General features: G+C 40.8%; 1 protein-coding gene across 3 annotated transcripts in view; it reads right to left on the reverse strand.

Moving 5' to 3' along the window:
* Positions 1-3,699: 3,699 nt before the first annotated feature.
* kdm7ab (lysine (K)-specific demethylase 7Ab) overlaps positions 3,700-19,266 on the reverse strand; it is a 66,461-nt gene continuing 50,894 nt past the window's right edge. For 2 of the 3 annotated variants that reach the window (XM_078417047.1, XM_078417048.1), the window contains 4 exons: positions 12,211-12,416; positions 5,359-5,456; positions 4,459-4,756; positions 3,700-4,137 (listed from right to left, as the gene is read on the reverse strand). In XM_078417047.1, the coding sequence (XP_078273173.1) occupies positions 4,049-4,137; positions 4,459-4,756; positions 5,359-5,456; positions 12,211-12,416 (691 nt within the window). In that variant the 3' untranslated portion in view covers positions 3,700-4,048. The remainder of the gene's footprint in view (positions 4,138-4,458; positions 4,757-5,358; positions 5,457-12,210; positions 12,417-19,266) is intronic. The other variant, XM_078417049.1, reaches the window with a different exon arrangement.

The raw sequence follows: 19,266 nt of genomic DNA on the forward strand, positions 1-19,266 counted from the left end.
CGCCAGGGGGCGCCCGAGGCTCGCCCACGGGACCCGGAAGCAGCGGATCGCCTGATCCTGGAGCTGCTGGGCCCTGATGGCGCAGTGACCAAGAGAGTCAAGAGTGTTTTATTGTCTTATGTCCCAGATAGAACAATGAAATTGTTATTTGCAGCAGCACAACAGAATATGTAAACATAGTACACTGTAAACAATATAATAACGAGAGAGAGAGAAGCGAAGAAAAGATCGTTCAGTGTGCGTGTATATATACATTTCCATACTAGAGATAATTTACAGCAGCCAACTATCCACACGTCTTTAGGATGTGGGAGGATAATGAAGCATCATGCAGCCACAGGGAGAACTTGCAGACTCGAGGCAGGACAGGATTGCTAGAAGATAGACACAAAATACTGGAGTAACTCAGCGAGACAGGCACCATCTCTCGAGAGAAGGAATGGGTGACGTTTCTGGTCGAGACCCTTCTTCACACTTGGCTTCGGAGCTGAGAGGCGGTGGCTCTATCAGCTGGGGTAGATCTGATGCCAAACAGTTTCTCTGAACATTGGCAGGAGTACAAGGTAATGTACAAGATGAAAAGTGCAGCTCCCTTTTCAGACTAGTCATTGGCATACGACACTGATGCAATGTTCCACCATTGAAATGCCAGACGAAGCACCATGTGCTCTGCATCTATCTTGACAAACCTTCCCCCCCCCCCCCCCCCCAAATTATCCTCCAATAAAGCTCTGCACAAGCCTTTAAGATCGCCACAGTGAACATTCCTTGTACTCAGTCTGGGAAAGTGCCATTGATGCTTGTGTCAGCTGTGCAAGAGGAAGGATGCTCACCAGCTACCTACACACCCTGAAGCAGCATTTCCAGATGGTGAGGCTCAGGCCCAGTCCAGGTAAAACGTTAATGCACCACCCCTCATGTCATTCTTTCTACCAATTTCCTTCTGCTGCTTTCCCTCAGATCCTACAGCACTAGTGAATCCCACTCCTACATGACATCCCACTCGTGTACTCCATGCCTTATCTGAAGGCATGCTTGCAAAACACTCTCTTGGTCAACCTGCCCGCCCGAGTCCACTTTCAGGGAAGTATGCACCTGAAACTCAATCCCTCTACTGAAGAACGTTCTTCAGGACTATTCCATATACTGTGTACTGGATTAAGTTACCAAAAAATGCATCAATTCACACTTATGTGAGTTGAGCACATTTGAAAATTTCCTCCTGCAAGATTGTTTCCTCAGTTGCAAAACCTGGACGTTTAAATTTGTGTAATTTGCAGTTTGGCACAGAATCTTGGGAGGTCAAATGCAGTCAAAACCTTGCAATTGTAAGTAATCTGGTCTGCCGATTCCCTTGGAGGGGGGGGGGGGGAGGCCAGGAAGGGGAAGCGAGTGCAAGAGCATGGGTGGTGGGGGTATACGGGACAGGACCATCAAGGAAAAAAAAATGCTGAACTCAGTCTGGGAGGGTTTTGTCCAGCTAACCATTCTCCAGCTTTCAAAGCATTCTAACCATGTCTGGAATGTATTCCTTGCTGTGAAATGTGAGCTAATTTAATTCCATTGATTAGGAGACCTCACAGCTGAAACAGGCACTAAACAATATCAGAGTTCCTTGGTTGTAATCTACTCTTTTCCATTCCAGAAATGTGCACATCCTGCATGGCTGCATTGGGTAATGGAGGCCCCCCCCCCCCCGAGTAATGGTGGCACTTCATGGTGCAAAAACTGCTGGAAGAACTCAGTGGGTCAAGAGCAACTATGGAAGCAAAGGGATGGGTGCTCTGCATTAAGGCCAAGAGCATCAAGGGGAAATGGCCAGTGCAGAGTTGTAAGAGAGGGGCAAGACGGAGAATGGCAGGTGGAACGAGATAAAGGAGGCATGATGGGCACATGGAACCTGGTGGGAGAGAGTGATGAGTCGAGATAACAAGGAGTGTGTGGTTGCTGGAGGGATGGGAAAGGTAGAGATATCCTGGATGGCCTGATGGGAGTGAGAAAGGAACATGAAAAATTCAATATTCATGCCATTGGGCTCTTAACTACCCAAGCAGAATAGGTGGTGCAGTTCTTTAGTTTATGCTTGGACTCGCCCTGACAGTGAAGAAGGTGAAGGACGTACATGACAGTGTGAGAATGGGAAGGGGAACTGAAATGTCATGCTAATTGGGAGCTCAAGATGGCCATTGTGGTAGAGTGCATGTGGTCTGTAAATGGTTGCTAATGTAATAGGGGTCACATTACAAGCACAAAATGCATTAGACAAGGTTGGAAATGGTGCATGTGAATTTCTGTCTCACCTGGAATAGCTGTTTCGGTCTCCAAACGATGGTGAGGCTGGAGGTGTCTTGATGCAAGGTCTCAACCCAAAACTCCAACAATCCCTTTGCCTCCACCAATGCTGCTTTACCTGATGAGCTCCTCCAGAAGTTTATTTTTTACTCCATATTCCAGCATCTACAGATTCTGTCTCCCTGTATTTCATGGTATTTGTTGTATTATCTTCCCGTTTCATGTTGCAGAAGCAACTCAATGTGAAGTTTAACTAAAGTATGTCACATTTAGATTTTGGATGTTTATTTGCCAAATAGAGCCTAATGTAAATTATAGCTGGATTATGCTGCTGTGTCTTTGTGCTTTTGTACAAGTTTAATTCGTGTAAAGAAATTTGATTTCTAATTTTAGCCCGACAGATGTTTGGCCTGGTGAATATTGTCTTTCCACTTGTAAAGCTCTGGCTGAAAGAGCAATAAACTGCCTCTGTCAATACACAGTGCTTCATGACCTGAGAGATGTCAGTGTGGCCAACACACACTATCTTTCCAGTAGTTCCTTCAGTCTTGATCACCAGATCCTTGGGGCCAATTTCCACTATGATTTATAGCGTTATAAAACACAGTTTCTTTGTCCCAACTCGTCCACGCCGTCCAGCATGTCTACACTAATCCCCTTTGTGTGCACTTGGCCCTTATCACTCCAAACCTTTTATATACCAGTCCAAATGTTTTTCTTAAACATTATAATTGTACTTGCCACCACCACTTCTTCTGGTATCTTCTTCCATATACCACACTGTGTGAAATATTTGTCACTCAGCTGACTTTAAATCGTTTCGCTCTCACCTTTAATTTATGCCTTTGAGATTGCCCTATCTCGATTTTATACCCCTCAACCTCCTTCATCCATCAAAAACAGTCCCAACCTATTCAATCTCCCATAATTCAAGCCCTCCAGCATTCCTGTGAATTGTTCAACTTAATCAAATCCTGCCTATAGCATAGAACCAGAAGTGCACACAATACTCCTAAATGTAGCCGAACCAAAAATTTGTACTACTTTACCATAATATCCCAACTCCTATACTCAATACTTCAGCTGATGAAGATAAATATACCATTATCCTTCTTTGTCATGACTTTGAGGGAAGTGTGTAGTTATGTCCCAAGGTTTGCAGTTCAATAACACTCCCCTGGACCCTGCCATTTACTGTGTATAATCCTCCCCTGAGTTAAATTCCCAAAATATATCACTGTTTGCCAAAGTTAAATTCTATTTGCCAATCCCATACCACTTTGACATGAAATTGAAAAATAGTCTAAGAGCTGGATTTTGGAGGTGATAAAACATAATAATTTTAGAACAAACAATTAAAAGGCAAGGATTATTCATTTGGAAATACGGTTCAATATTTTATGTCTAAATTATTTTGTTCAACTGAATCAATTCCTCAATAAATAGTTTTCTCTTTTAAAAAAAAACAATGCTGTTAAATTAAAATGCATCAAATAATTTGGAAGATAAATTACAACAGAGAGTATCTTAAGAAAAAACAGAATAGCGTCCTTTAAAAATGTCTGCTAACCCTGAACGATTTTCAGAGCTTCTCCTTTACAGTCCTCCTCTCCCCAGCTCTGATACTTCCATTATTGCTCATCTGTGCTTCAACAGTGCATATCCAAGGGTCTCTTCCAGGGGCACGAGGTAGGGCCATCTATGCAGCAGCATTATGACCCTCTTTGGCCCAATGCTAGTCCATAAAGTCTTATTTCTAAAGAAAGAGGCGACCACTTCGGTTCAGCTTCAAAATCTTTCCCAGTCGCTGTTTTGCAGTTGCCATCCCTTTCTTTGGACGTTTTCCTATCAAATGGTCAATACAAATCAGTTATGTGAAAACTTTAACAATGCAATATTCATACACTTAATGATGAAATAACCAACACTCTCCCATTGGGATACCGGTGTGTTGCTTCCCAATTGGTGATACCCCGCCCACCCATCTCTTTGACCAGGACTCTCGCACATCAACAGTGAGATAGTCTCTGATCAGGAATGCCCCAGTACTGATGGTGGGATGGTTTCCCTCTCTATTCAGTGATGCCCTCATTCTGATGGTGAAACGGTTTTACCTCCCTCTCTGATCAGGCGCACCCTTGTCTTACAAGGATATTGATCACTGACCTTTTGTTGCCTGATTGCTCACGGGTGGTGGATTGGAAATGGTCCTCTTGCTGGATGGATGCAGGGGTGGTGAGGTTGATATTCCAGGATGGATCCAATCTGGACTGTCACCATTGTCAACTGGACTCCCTTGCAGGCCACAGTCAGTGGTTGATCGGTACACTGCACCCAGCGAGTCAGAAGCAATCTGACCCTCACTATCCACCATTTCTTCCACTAAAATCTTGTTCTCCTGAATATTTTGCCTTGCCATTGAAGAACATTCTTTTCGGAGATGTTTTAGTTCATTCTTCAATATCTTGAATAAAAGTTAGAGTTACCTTTGTTTAACTGAGCAACCCCATGCCAGTCCTGACCTCCCCAAATTCTCAGTACACACGCTTCAACATACTGACAGCCCCCACTATGCTTGACCTGAGTATCTTCTAGACATTGTTGGCAATCGATTGATTTTGTCTAGGGAATGCCTTGTCTTACTTGGCAGGGAGAACAAAGGGAACATGGGCTTAGTCTTTACTAAGACTAGCAAACTTTGTACCTTGAGATAAATTCCATTCTAGACAGCACTGCCCAGCGTGTCAGATGGTGAAACTATACAAATACTATACAAACTGTACAAATACAACTAGACATTTAATTTAAGCTTAAAGTTTCAGTTATCACAAATTTTCAGCAACCCTCCACAGCAGGAACATAGCAATTGACAACCAATTAGGCAAAGAATCCGGTTTGCATAATTATTACATATCCAGTTAATATAGAGAAGTGGGCCAATCAGCAAAAGCCTTGTTGGCACAAAGTATCACTGCCCCAGAAAGCTAATTTCAAGTAGATTCTCCCTGACCAAATCACAATCCATGTCCTAAACACTCAGAAGGCACACAGGGAACAACATCCTACCTCTTCAGATAGTCTAGCTGTAGTTCCCATTATGGCCCTTGTTTCACTATTCACCAACACAGTACTGCATTCAGCGGCTTCCTGCTTCTCGGGCCCAGCTGTGAAAACATCAAACACTCAATCAACAATAACCAATGACAGGATCACAAGACTACTGTGAAACCAAGAATTACAACCAGGTACAATGGGACCCAAATAAATGAAACCCATGGTGTACAAATAAAATCAATGGTCATTACTGCTTGTGTCCTACAAAAGTTTCAACAATCTTACTTAAGCATAGACAAAGGAAATCAACTACCACCCTCCTCTCCTCAACTCCCCCCCCCCCCCCCCCCAACGCACGCCTCTTTACTGCATGCTTTTGCTGATTCCCATCCTTTCCTCTTTCACAAGCTTGCCTCTCCACAAATTTTTTCCCCACATTCCTCCAGCTATAAGAGGCAAGAGAAGAAAGGGCTTATTTATTCATTAGACACATTTTTATGAAACATTTATGGGAACACAGTCGACAGAGCATAATAATTTGAACCAATTAAATATTTACAAGCCACCTGACAGCAGCAAAAAAAAATCAAAAAGCATCAGTTCAGAGATTAGAAGTCATTCCACAGAAGGGCAGAATTGTTTTAACTGGAAAAAATGAATTAGCTCAGATCAAAAATATAGTGAACTTCTTCGGAGGATTTAAAATATTTTCTGGATTTAGTAGTATTGATTAAATTTGGTTAATCACACTTCCAATTGAGAAGGGGCCTTTATCAAGCAATGACAATAACATTATCAAATTCAATCCTGGGTTTGAAAACAAGACAAACAAAAACTTCCGATATTCTTTATCTTTCCAGAGTCTGTTGGAGTGGGATGAGACACAGCCCACCTACCATTAAGTAGTCAAAACTATTCTTGGATAAAATTATAGGTGAACACTGGGAAATTAACAGAAATTGTTTTGCTCCAATACAAATGTAATAATATGCAAATATGCAGAAAGGGAATATACTCCATTGATCAAATTTAGGGAAACTAATTTCCAAGGCAAGTTGGCTAATTGGATCCAAAACTGGCTTGGCAGAGGATGGTTTTTGTGAGTGGAAGCATGTAAACAGTAATGCACCACAGGGATCAGTGCTGGACCCTTGCTGTTAGTTTTATACATTGATGACTTCGATATGACTGCTGGACGTATAATCAATAAGTCTGCAGATGGCATGAAAATTGGTAGAGTTGTTTAGTTTAGAGATACAACACAGAAACAGGCCATTTGGCTCACCGTGTCCACGATGACCAACGGTCGCTGCACACTAACGCTATCCTACACACACTAGGTACAATTTACTTATATCAAGCCAATTAGTCTATAAACTTGTACATCTTTAGAATGTGGGAGGAAACCAGAGCTCCTGGAGAAAACCCATCCAAGTCTTGAGAACGTGCAAAACAAAAACGGTATTGGCAAGCACCTGTTGTCAGGATAGAACCTGGGTCTCTGGCACTGTGAGACAGCAACTCTACCGTTGCACCACCGTGCCACCTAATGTTGATGGCAAGGAGGCTGGTTTCAGGGTAGAGAGATAATATCCATCACCTGATACAGTAGATAGAGTTCAATCTTGTAGGACATATGCCATGAACGGTAGGAAATATTGAGGAACTTAGTGCAAATGTTCAAGGATCATGGAAAGTGGCAGCACAGGTCAATAAAATGATGGTGTCGAACAGGATACTTACCTTTATTAGCCGAGACAGAGTGGGAGAGCAGGGAGGTCTTGGTATAATTGTATAAAACATTGGTTTGGCTGCAGCTAGAGTTTGGCGTGCAGTTTTGCTCATCATACTCAAATGCAAATGCACTGGAGAGGGTGAAGAGGAGATTCAACAGTTACAATGAGAAAATGGGTTGGTTTGGTTTGCGTGGTCTTAAAGCAGGGAAGGTTGAGAGTGGACCTGATGGAGATGCACAAAACTGAGATATAGATAGCAAAGATAGTCAGGTAGGCTTCCTCATGGCAGCTGTTTTTCATGGGCTGACTAACCAGTGCTATTGCCTTTTAACGTGTGATGTTTCCTTTATTTTCCAATAAATCTCTCAAGAGTTAAATAAAAAGTGCTGCGTTTCCTTTCTGAAACAAATGAATTGAAAAGCAGAAATGTTGAACTTGCACAACCGTTTTGGTAACACATAGTATTGTGAATCTGCCTGATCTGTACATTATAAAAAAGATAAAGCGGTTCTGTCAAATGTAAAACAAAAATGACATGGACGACATCTGAACTAAACTATCTTCTTTACAGAATTTTGCAAATCAGCACACAATGGCTGGGTTAGTAGTGCTGCTGCCTTTACTCCAGTGGTCTGGGTTCAATCCTGACCCCAGGTGCTGCCTATGTGGAGTTTGCACGTTCTCCTTGTAACTGTGTGGGTTTCCCCGGGCATTCCAGTTTCATCCAACATAGAAAATAGGTGCAGGAGTAGGCCATTCGGCCCTTCGAGCCAGCACCACCATTCAATATGATCATGGCTGATCATCCAGAATCAGTACCCTGTTCCTGCTTTCTCCCCATATACCTTGATTCCGTGAGCCCAAAGAGCTATATCTAACTCTCTCTTGAATATATCCAGTGAATTGGCCACCACTGCCTTCTGTGGCAGAGAATTCCACAGATTCACAACTCTCTGGCTGAAAAAGTTTTTCCTCATCTTAGTCCAAAATGGCCTACCCCAATCCCCTGGTTCTGGACTCTCCCAACATGGGGAACATTTTTTCTGCATCTAGCCAGTCCAATCCAGTTGAGTATAGGAGCAAAGAGGTCCTTCTACAGTTGTACCGGGCCCTGGTGAGACCGCACCTGGAGTACTGTGTGCAGTTTTGGTCTCCAAATTTGAGGAAGGATATTCTTGCTATTGAGGGCGTGCAGCGTAGGTTCACTAGGTTAATTCCCGGAATGGCGGGACTGTCGTATGTTGAAAGGCTGGAGCAATTAGGCTTGTATACACTAGAATTTAGAAGGATGAGGGGGGATCTTATTGAAACATATAAGATAATTAGGGGATTGGACACATTAGAGGCAGGAAACATGTTCCCAATGTTGGGGGAGTCCAGAACAAGGGGCCACAGTTTAAGAATAAGGGGTAGGCCATTTAGAACGGAGACGAGGAAGAACTTTTTCAGTCAGAGAGTGGTGAAGGTGTGGAATTCTCTGCCTCAGAAGGCAGTGGAGGCCAGTTCGTTGGATGCTTTCAAGAGAGAGCTGGATAGAGCTCTTAAGGATAGCGGAGTGAGGAGGTATGGGGAGAAGGCAGGAACGGGGTACTGATTGAGAGTGATCAGCCATGATCGCATTGAATGGCGGTGCTGGCTCGAAGGGCTGAATGGCCTACTCCTGCACCTATTGTCTATTGTCTACAATCCCTTAAGAATGTTATATGTTTCTATGATCCCCTCTCATCCGTCTAAATTTCAGTGAATCCATCCTAAATAAATGTAACTGCAGATGCTGGTACAAATCGAAGGTATCACAAAATGCTGGAGTAACTCAGCAGGTCAGGTAGCATCTAGGAGAGAGGGAATGGGTGACCCAAAATGTCACCCATTCCCTCTCTCCTAGATGCTGCCTGACCTGCTGAGTTACTCCAGCATTTTGTGATACCATCCCAAAGAAATGTGGGTTGGTCTTTTAATGGCCACTAAATAGTCCTAACTGTGTGGATGGTGGTAACATTTTTGGGCACGTTAAGGGGAATGTGGGAGAAAAACAGTGGGGATTCATGTAATGTGATTAATGTAATGATTAATGTAAACCAGATGCTCAATGATCAGCACAGATTCAGTGGGCTGAAGGGACCATTTCTGTGCTGTAATTCTCTATGATAAATTTATGGTAGGTGAGTGATCCTGTTTTCGTGAATTGGTGTAATCAGCAACATTGGTAAAACTAGGAACGACATTATTCTGACAGAATTTAAAGTGTTGGCTTGAAATTACAACAGAACTTCTGCTCTGATGCAAGGAGATTGACCAGAAATATAACCGTTTCTCTTCACAAGATCACCTCAATTTTCACAGCCTGCAATGTTTTGTGTTTCCACATTTGCCAAGCCTTAAAAAATCATTTTAACTGGACCATTTAAAATAAAATCATTTTCTGCTTACCAGAGGGGAATTAAAGTTCAACAAACCCTGTGAAACCTCTGAGACAGAGGTTTAACAATACATTAAAAAATATATATAAGACAACATCCAAACCTAATTAAAAAAATACAGAAATACCAAGTCTTTTCTTTAAAAAATTAGTGAGTCATACCTTTTCAAAGGGCAAATTTTCTCACTTCCTCATTCAGGGAAACTTCAAACATTGCTTCCCTGTTCATTCCTCATAATCACTGCATTTCACAATCCTATATGTACGAGACTCTAAAATCTGAGATATGGACCGTGGAACACCCCACCCCACCATGCTTGTACCAGCTTTTTTAAAAAAGAGCCCTTTCAAACTACAAACATACGATCGCAGTACTGTGCATATTATGTTATGTCCATCAGTTCTACCAGCTGCACCCTAGTCTAGAGCTGCTTGTGAACCTGGAAGTGTATGTGGACATAAAGATCAGGGTCCAGAGTCCCTGGGTATTTCAATCCCAAATCCCTAGTTGGGTCTAGTAAAATATAGGGAGTCCATTAGGATCGCAAGACTGATAACTCTTTACGGAATTTTCAGACCCACCGCAGATAATATGGTCAAATAGGAAGGACACAAACAGACCTTGCCAGCAGTAGACATAGGTAGATCAGGTACCATGTTGTCAATGTACAGATGTTTTTGTTCTAAAATTAGTGGAGTTGGAAGACAATGGCATAAAATCAGAGCCAAGCCATTCAGGAGAGAACTAAGGTAATGCTCCTTTCAGAATCATGAGTGTGTGCATGTAAATTCAATAATTATTTTAGATTTAACGGACTTGAAGCCAAGGTTGGATAAAAAGAGTTAGGTCTCACATCAACAACAGAGCAGGAATGAGGCCAAACGGCCTACTTCTGAGCTTCAACTTCCTGAGGTGGATACCAGGAACTTGTATACTGTGTAGACAATCTTCCAAAACTCTCCCGACTCAGGAATTCTCCTGTTAGCCTAGAATCTCATTACCTCTGGACTGGTTATCCAACATTCTGTTGTCAGTATTCTAACTTTCACTACACCATTCCCCATCACTCCTGTGCTTGTTGGGAGTTCCATCTGCTGTTTTTGAAGGAGATCACAGGCCTATTAGTCTACCATATGTAGAAACTTAATTGGGCATGTCAACTGAGTACTTGGATAAACTAATCAGAGATATCCAATCCAGGCATATTATGTCCTAACAAATTCTGAGGCAGTAACATGGGCAGAAGACCGAGTGGAATTTATATGGACTTCCAGAAGTGCTCCATGCAGCCTAAGAGGACTTAAAACTGACATGAATTGACAAGGTTTACTTGGATGAAACAGGGAATACAAATTTGTGGAAATAGGAGGAGCTAATAAGAAATTACTTGAAAGTCTTAAATTAGTAGTGCTTTTGACAGCACAGACTGAAATCATTTCTATTTCTGGGGAAAGGCCAAAACTGAGGCACGAGTCATCCAATCTGAATGCAAGAAAGTTGTAGTATTTTTCAAATAGTAGGGTGCAAGAACATTTAGAAACCCAAGTTTGGAAATGATGGAGATCTATGGGTAAGTGAAATGGATAATGGAAACATTCCAATTACAATGGAAAGTTGGTGTCTATGTCAATGGAACAAACGTTAGTTATAAGGTTCTACCAGAGCTTTATCTGGAGTACGAGAAAAACATTGAACTTTTTTTCTTGTAAAATATACTATCTTGGAATGGGTGTCAGGCAGATTCAGTGTAATGATGAGGTTGAAACATTACATTGGTTGAAAGCAAAATGACACAAAGTGCTGGAGGAACTCAGGTCAGGCAGCATCTCCGGAGAACACAGGTAAGTGACGTTTTAGGTCAAGATTGAATGCAATTAATTTATATTCTATCATGCAAGGAAGATTAAGGTGGTCTAAATAAACAACTCATGGTTAGAATAAATTTCATATTTCCTCCGGTGAAGGATAACAGAAACAATTACAATGTTTAAAAGCCCTTTGGACGAGTACTTGGACAGGAAAGGCATTGAGGGATATGGACCTAATGCAGCCAAATGGGATTGGTGTTGTTCGGTATCACAGTTGGAATGGATGAGCTGGGTCAAAGAGGCCTGTTTCTGTGCTGTACCATTCTATGATTCTATGAAAACACGATTAAGCTTAAAAATTAAAAGCTCATTCATTCAAGCAGCGATGTTTTAAAACAGTTCTGTAAATATATATAAACTCTCACTTTAAAAAAAATATCAAGGAGAGTGCTGGTTGAAAAATTCAAAATAAAAAGATTTTCATTAGGCAAAAATAATAAGGATTATGAAACAAAGCAGATGGATGGAATTACAACGTAAATTAGCTATTATCTAACCAAACAGCAGAGCAGGCTCAATGAACAAAGTAATCTAATGCTGTTCCCATGTTCCTTGTACACCCTCACAACCACTTCCCCACCCTCATCATTACCACACATTTCTACCTCCAACTCTCACCCAAGTCAACCCTCGCCACCTCAACCAATTTATCCTGCTCCAAACCTATCTGCATTTCCAGCAAGCCCATCCCACCATTACTGGTGTTATGCTGATGGATCAGCATCTACTCAAGTTATGTGGAATTGCAACGATTCTAGTCCACATTCCACCTGCAAAGTAGGATTCTCCTACTTTGTTTTGTAATCCTGAGTACACGTACAAACACACTGAAATACCCACCACAGTCTGAGGCCCTGGAACATGGGCTCAGTTCTCCTTTCTCCCGCCTATTAGTTCTTATGCCATGATGTGACTTGGAAAGGTTCCTTTTATCCAGGCTGTCCCTATTCTTTCTTGGGCTGTTGCGAAGGTCTGAGTACTGCAAGGCTGCCATTGAAAGCATGCCCTGAATGGCCTCGGTTGTACTTGGAGATGGTGGCTGTACCCTGAAATGCAGCAAGGAAAATTGTTGGGCGTAGGTAATGTTTTATCTTCCCAACCACCCATTTACCCAAATATATCTCTACTAACAAGGAGTCCACACAACCTACCCCACAAACACTGTCAATGTTGACGTCGTTTTCGACGGAAGAGATTCTATCGCGTGGCAGATTCCCTTCCACACATTAGCTGAACTCTGTGTTATTCTACACTAGAATGAGGAATGGAGGAACAGGCTATTCATCCCTGAAATCTGTAAAATGCTGAGAATTTAGAAATGTTATAAATAATGAAGATAGAAATAAATTTCACAAGGACGTGAAATAAGCAGACACATGGAAGATGTAATTTAACACAGAAGGAAAGATTCAGAGTGGTAGGAAAACTGGCAATGCAATAAAAACTAAACAGCAGGGTGCAGGAATAGAGGTGCGCATGACAGAAAGCATTTATATCGACGGCATTATTGGCATAATCATAAAGTACAAAGTTAGGAAGTCATGCTTAATCTTTTAAAACTGAAATTGTGTTGCTTTCTGAATACAGCATTTTGGAATAGACTGAAAAAAGGACAAGAATTTCCTCTAACAGAGGGGTTAGTAACCCTGAGAATGCAGACTTAAAAGCCAGAAGAGCAGGATATTTTCTAAATCTGGAATGATTTTAGGATGGTGAAAGCTGATGCAGTAACAACAAAGAAAACTGGCTACATACTTTGAGAGATGTGTTAAGGGCTACAAGACATCAGAGCAGAAGCAGTATTCGGGCTCCATGGGCCTGCTCCACCATTCACAATGTTAGTGGCTAAGCCAAGTTTGGTCTCGGTTCCACTTTCCCCCGAAACCTCAACTTTGCCCAAATCAAAGATTCTGTCTTTCTTATCCATTAAATTTACATCATCTTCAGCACCGGGCTAGTGAACGTCCATAAGTATTGACATTTGAAGAAATTCTTCATTTGTTTTGAATTGATATTTTATTCTTTCTAATTATTTGCCGTATCTGTATGCTAACATGCTGTTTATAAACAAGGATATCCAAATCCCCAAATTATACTCCACAGGCCAAATTTTTCCCTTTGGAAAATACTCTTCCTTCTCGCCCCCAGATTTCTCACCTGATTATTGTCATATATATTTTCCTGCAGTGCGATGATCCCTTCATCAATGTCATTAATGTAGCTTCTAAATAGTCAAAGCCACAGCACTCGGGTCCTGTGGCAAACCACTTGTTAGGCTTGCCAACTTGAATTGATTAATTTATTCTGACTTATTTTCAGTTAGACAATGACTTCTCACATTCTGAGCATTTTCTACCATGTGCAAACAATGAGGTGGGACTGGAAATAGATCTTTACTGAGTAACTCTTTCAAACAGGCAGCACGGTCATGATGAACTAAAAGGCCTACATTTATGCTGAATCATTCTACGATTCTTTGAATTGGCCATGATTGATTTCTCTCCTAAATTTACTTGCCGGCTTTCATTTTAAATTGTCTGATACCCTTTCCTCAAACTCTGTCTTGCTAGTTTCAAGTTTACATCAATATTCCAAACTTTTGTAAATGGAAAGGGACAGATGTTTCAGATTTTAAAAATGCTCTGAATAAGTGTCGTTGCTCACAAATGTCTGCTTTTTGTGCATTCTTGTTGAGCAGTCCACCTCCAAATGAAGCTGTTTACCTGCATACAGCCTGTCATTTTAAATACCTCAATCTGATCAACTTCCAAACTCGAGGAGCTATCATTCAATTTTAAGACATCATTCCCACAATCTCTCGTCCATGTTCTCCACTTAATTCATTTTTCCCAAATGTTGTGCCCTGAACTGAATGCATTGCTCCAGTTTGTCTCACTCATTTTGTGTACATCAGTTATCAACTTCTACGTTGTCAATCTTTGTCTCGGAGGCAATAAATACAATTCATCAGGCTTTGCAAACAGCAATTTTAAAACAGCAGAAAAATTGAACATTTGTTCTAAAAGGGTGGTATTTTTGTTTCACAAATCTCCTCCCAATGTTATAATCTATACTTAACATATTCTTATATTTCTTAGGTAGACACAAAATGCTGGAGTAACTCAGCAGGTCAGGCAGCATCTCTGGAGAGAAGGAATGGGTAACGTTTTGGGTCGAGACCCTTCTTCAGACGTATATTTCTTTATACTTCATTTGCTTGTTTAACTTCCACATCCACCTTCCTGTACTAAAGAGTTCCACATTCTAACTAATGTTGAATGGCAGAGCAAGTGAGGTGTTTACTATGCCTGGTGTTATTTATGTTCTAACATTGTATCTTCTATAACTTGGTTAAATTGCACTCAGTCCCCTCAGTCATTGATATTAAAAATTGTCAATAACCAAGGTCAAGACACTGCTAAATACCACCAGTCAAAAAAACATATTTATCTGTTTACCCCAACTCACTTGGTGCTGATAAGGAGCTCTCAATCCATGTTAGACCGTTGGATTCATCCACAAGCACATCAATTCTAGGCAACCCCTTATTTGATATATTAAACGAGTTTGAAAATCCAAACACACTACCAACTGGTTTCATGTCAACTGCAATTTTAGTTACAACTAAAATTCTCATTCTCATCCTTTTTACTTTGCTCAACCACCAAGTGTCTTGCTTCAGCGCTCCTAACGACACCGTTAAATATACACAAGAAAACAGGAGCTAGACTGGGGCATTTGACCCCCTCAAGCCTGCTCCACCATTCAATATGGTCATGGCTAATCTGTCCAAAGCCTCATCTTTTCCTCTGCTAGTTTCTCATCATCCTCAATCCCCTGATCCATCTAATATATGCATCTAATTCCTCTTTAAATACTCTAAATGACCTCGCCTCCACGAACCTCACAGTAGAGAATTCCAGAGATACCCACCATCTGCGAGAAGTTCCTGCACACTTCTGTTTTAAATATCCACCCCCTTATCATGCAACTGCATCCCTGAGATTCTCCCTCCAGATTCTCCCACGCTGGTCGGCACAGACTCAGTGGGCCAAAGGACCTGTTTCCCTTCTGTATCTCTAAACTAAACTAGTGGAACCATCTCAATATCTATCCTGTCCTGATCCCTTACAGATCTTGTACATTTCAATAAGATGATCTTTCATTCTCCTAAATTCAGAAGAATATAAATCCAATTTCTAGTGTTAAGAAAACTCTCATCCCAAGAACTATGCTAACAAATCATTTGGAATGCCTCCAATGCCAAAATATCCCTTTTTAAATAAGGGGACCATAACTGTGTACAGTATTCCAGTTGTGGCCTTAGCAGAACCAGTACACCTGTAACGATACTTCACTATCTTAAACACCAAACCTCTTTCAATAATGCCTCTATGCTATTTACACATTAAACTCTATTTGCCAATTTTTCATTCACTCATTCAACCTACCAATATCCAGTTGCAGACTACCAATATCCTCATTGAAACATGCCCTTTCTTGCTATTTTCATGTAATCGGCAAATTTGGATACCTTGCACAGAACACCTATCATTTGGGTCACAAATATAAATTGTAAATAACCAAGTCAAGAACCATCCAGTGTGAAAAAGAGCTTCCTATGTGATAACCAGTCTTTCATCAAGCTAACACATTTCTAATATGAGCTCTTGTTTTGTGCAAAAGCCTTTCATGTAGCACTTTGTTAAATGTCATTTGAAAATCCAAATACATATCAACAGATTGCCCTTTGTCAACTGTTACATCAAGAACCTGAGGACATAGGTTCCTATTAAATCTCCCCCCCCCCACCCCCCCTCACTTTAAACCCAAGGGGTAACTTTCTTTTTACACTAAGGGTCTATGGAATGAGATGCTGGGGGAGATAGTTGAGGCAGGCACTATCGCAACATTTAAGAAACATTTAGACAGGTACATGGATAGGATAAGTTTATAGGGATATGGGCCAAATGCAGGCAGGTGGGACTAGTGTAGATGCGACATGTTGGTCAGTGTGGGCAAGTTAGGCCGAAGGACCTGTTTCCAAGCTCTATGACCATATTGTTAAAGAGCTCCAACAAACTTGTTAAACATGTACCTTTCATAAAAACACGTTGACTTGGTTTCATTACATTAAGCTTGGTTAAATAACCTTTTTTCCTTAATTATAGACTCCAGCATCTTGCCAAAACACATGTTAAGCCAATAAACCTATATTTGCCCGCTTTTCATCTTACTCCCTTCTCATACAATAGGGTGACGTTTGCTGCTTGCACATTACCTGAATTCAACCATGTTGTAATCACTGCTACTCTAGGGATCCTTAACCACAATATTTTAATCAATCCAATCTCATTACACAAGACCAAATTTAAAATAGCCTGTTCCCAGTAGGTTCTGTAAAACACTGTGCTAAGGAACAATCCCAGGAACACTTCACCAATTCCTCTTCGGGGCAGCTTGCCAGTTTGACTTGTCTAATTAACATGCAGATTAAAAGCATCCATTATTTTCAGATCTTTCTTGCCTTTGATATTTCCCATTTAAGCACTGATCTATTGGGGATTGACATTTAGGGGCCTACACACCATTCCCAGCCATGTTTTCATTCATCTGCTCTTCATTATTTGCACCCAAACTGATTTTTGTCACATTCTGCTCTATCTATGTGACTCAACACATACTCATTCCTTCCTGGATTAGCAAAGCTATTCACCGACCCTCTAGCGTACTCTGTTGGCATCTCGAATAATCTGGAATATAGAGCTTGCACCTCTCATAACTCTGCAATCACAGTCTAGATAACCACATTAGATCATACTCGCACACCACCATTTGCACCATCAACTCCTCTATCTTATTACATTTACTTTCAGATAACAATCTTTAAGCTTTGATTTTTTTTGCACTTTTTACTTAAACTAGATTCACTTTCGGTTGCACATCTTTGCTGACATTTTCTGTCCTTTCCTGTCAAACTTTGATTTTCATTTCCCTATCACTATCCTATACCACTGCTCCCCTACCTTTTAATTTCTTAAACTAACTGACACGAGAAACTCTACACCATTCCAAATGAGTTTAAAGCCCTGTCAATAACCTAATTTACAGGATTCACTAGACCCTGGTTTCAGGACAACTCAAATAATCCAGTCTTAACAAACTGTTCCTTGTTCCCCAGTACGGTGCCAGTGCCCATGAATCAGAACCCATTTCTTCCCACTACTCTTGTCAGTACAAATGACCTATTCTTCCTTTTGAAAAACAAAACAAAAAAAACACAGATGTTGGAAATTTGAGATAAAACAGAAAATGATGGAAATACTCAGCAGACCAGGCTTCGTTTATGGGAAGAGAACCAGAGTCAACATTTCAGGCCAAAGATCCTTTGTCAGAACTGAAAAAGAGATGCAAGCCACTTGTGGAGTGTGGGTGAGGTGGTGTCACTGAAAGAGTAAAACCAGGGTGACTGTGGGGTTAAGTTATAAACAAGGCTACCTGGTCAGTGAGTGAATTAAAGTAGTTAAGAGATTGAGAATGTAGACAAAAGAATTTGGAAGCCACATAATGCAGGAAGACATGCCCAGCAAGCAATATTCAGTCATGATGTAGAAATATCATGCTGGATAGAAATGCACAGTCAATTTGGGTTGAAATCATGAATAGCAGAAAGATGGGTGGGAGTTATCTATATGTCCCCAAAATGTGACCTCTTGATAGGGCAGAACGTAAATGGGGAAATATCCATTCTGTGCTTGACGGGAACTGCAATTGTCTCAGGAGATTTTAATCCAGATATTGATTGGAAAAGCAAAATTGGCAATGGATTTGTAAAAGAAGAAATCTTGGAGTGCATCAGGGTTTGCTTAAAGCATTCTGTTATAGAACCTATTGATGAAGAGGCAGTTTTAGATTTGGTCACTCGTAATGAGAAAACATTAATAAGAGGGCTTGTGGTTAAAGATCCCCATGGAAGTAGCGACCACAACATATTAGAATTCACATACAGCTTGAAGGTGAACACTACAGCACCATAACTCCTTTCTTCCACTTAAATAAGGCCAATTACAATGACATAATGGAAGAGTTGTCCAAGGTGGACTGGAAGAATAATCTAAGAGATAAGTCATTAGATGAACAGTTGGAGATATTCAAACTACTCGGTCACAACACGTAGCAAGAATTTATCCCAATTATAAAGAGGAATTCCATGAAAAAGATGAAAGATCTGCAGTTAATATAAAGGAAGGATAATGTTAAACTGCAAAGCAGGGGCTACAAAGTGGCGCGGGGTGGTGGTACACGGGGGACTGGGAAGTTTTTAGGATCCATCACCCAAAAAACCTTAAAAGAAAATATGGATTTTGGAAGAGAATGTGTAATTATAAAACAAATAATAAGAATTTATATGCTCAAATAAATAGGAAGAAGGCGGTTAAAGTAGATTTTGGACCAAGTCTGGCAAAGTATTAACAAGCAAAGAAAAGGCTTATATGTTAAAGAAACATTTTGCACCAGTCTTCACTATGAAAGAATGCTAGAAATATTCCTGAGAGAACAGATGGGAGCAACTTTTAAAAATCCCAATACAAAGGACACTAAAGTATAAGAGAAACTCATGGGCAGACAAATCACCAGGTCCCAATGGCCTGAATCCAAGAGCTGTAAAGAAAGTGGCTACAAAGATAGAGGATCCATTGGCTGAACTTTTTTTCTGAAACTAAGTTCCAGGAGGGCACAAGATTAGAAAATGGTCAATGTGACTCCTTTGTGCAAAAAGGGGTAGGATATGAGAGGTCAATCAATTGTTGTCAAGATGCTGAAGTCAATGATCAAAGAGGAAATAACTAATCATTTACGAAAGCTGAATATAATCAAACATTATCAACAGTTTGA

Source organism: Rhinoraja longicauda, chromosome 20 (genome assembly GCF_053455715.1).
Source record: "Rhinoraja longicauda isolate Sanriku21f chromosome 20, sRhiLon1.1, whole genome shotgun sequence".
In the NCBI taxonomy this organism is placed as follows: Eukaryota; Metazoa; Chordata; class Chondrichthyes; order Rajiformes; family Arhynchobatidae; genus Rhinoraja; species Rhinoraja longicauda.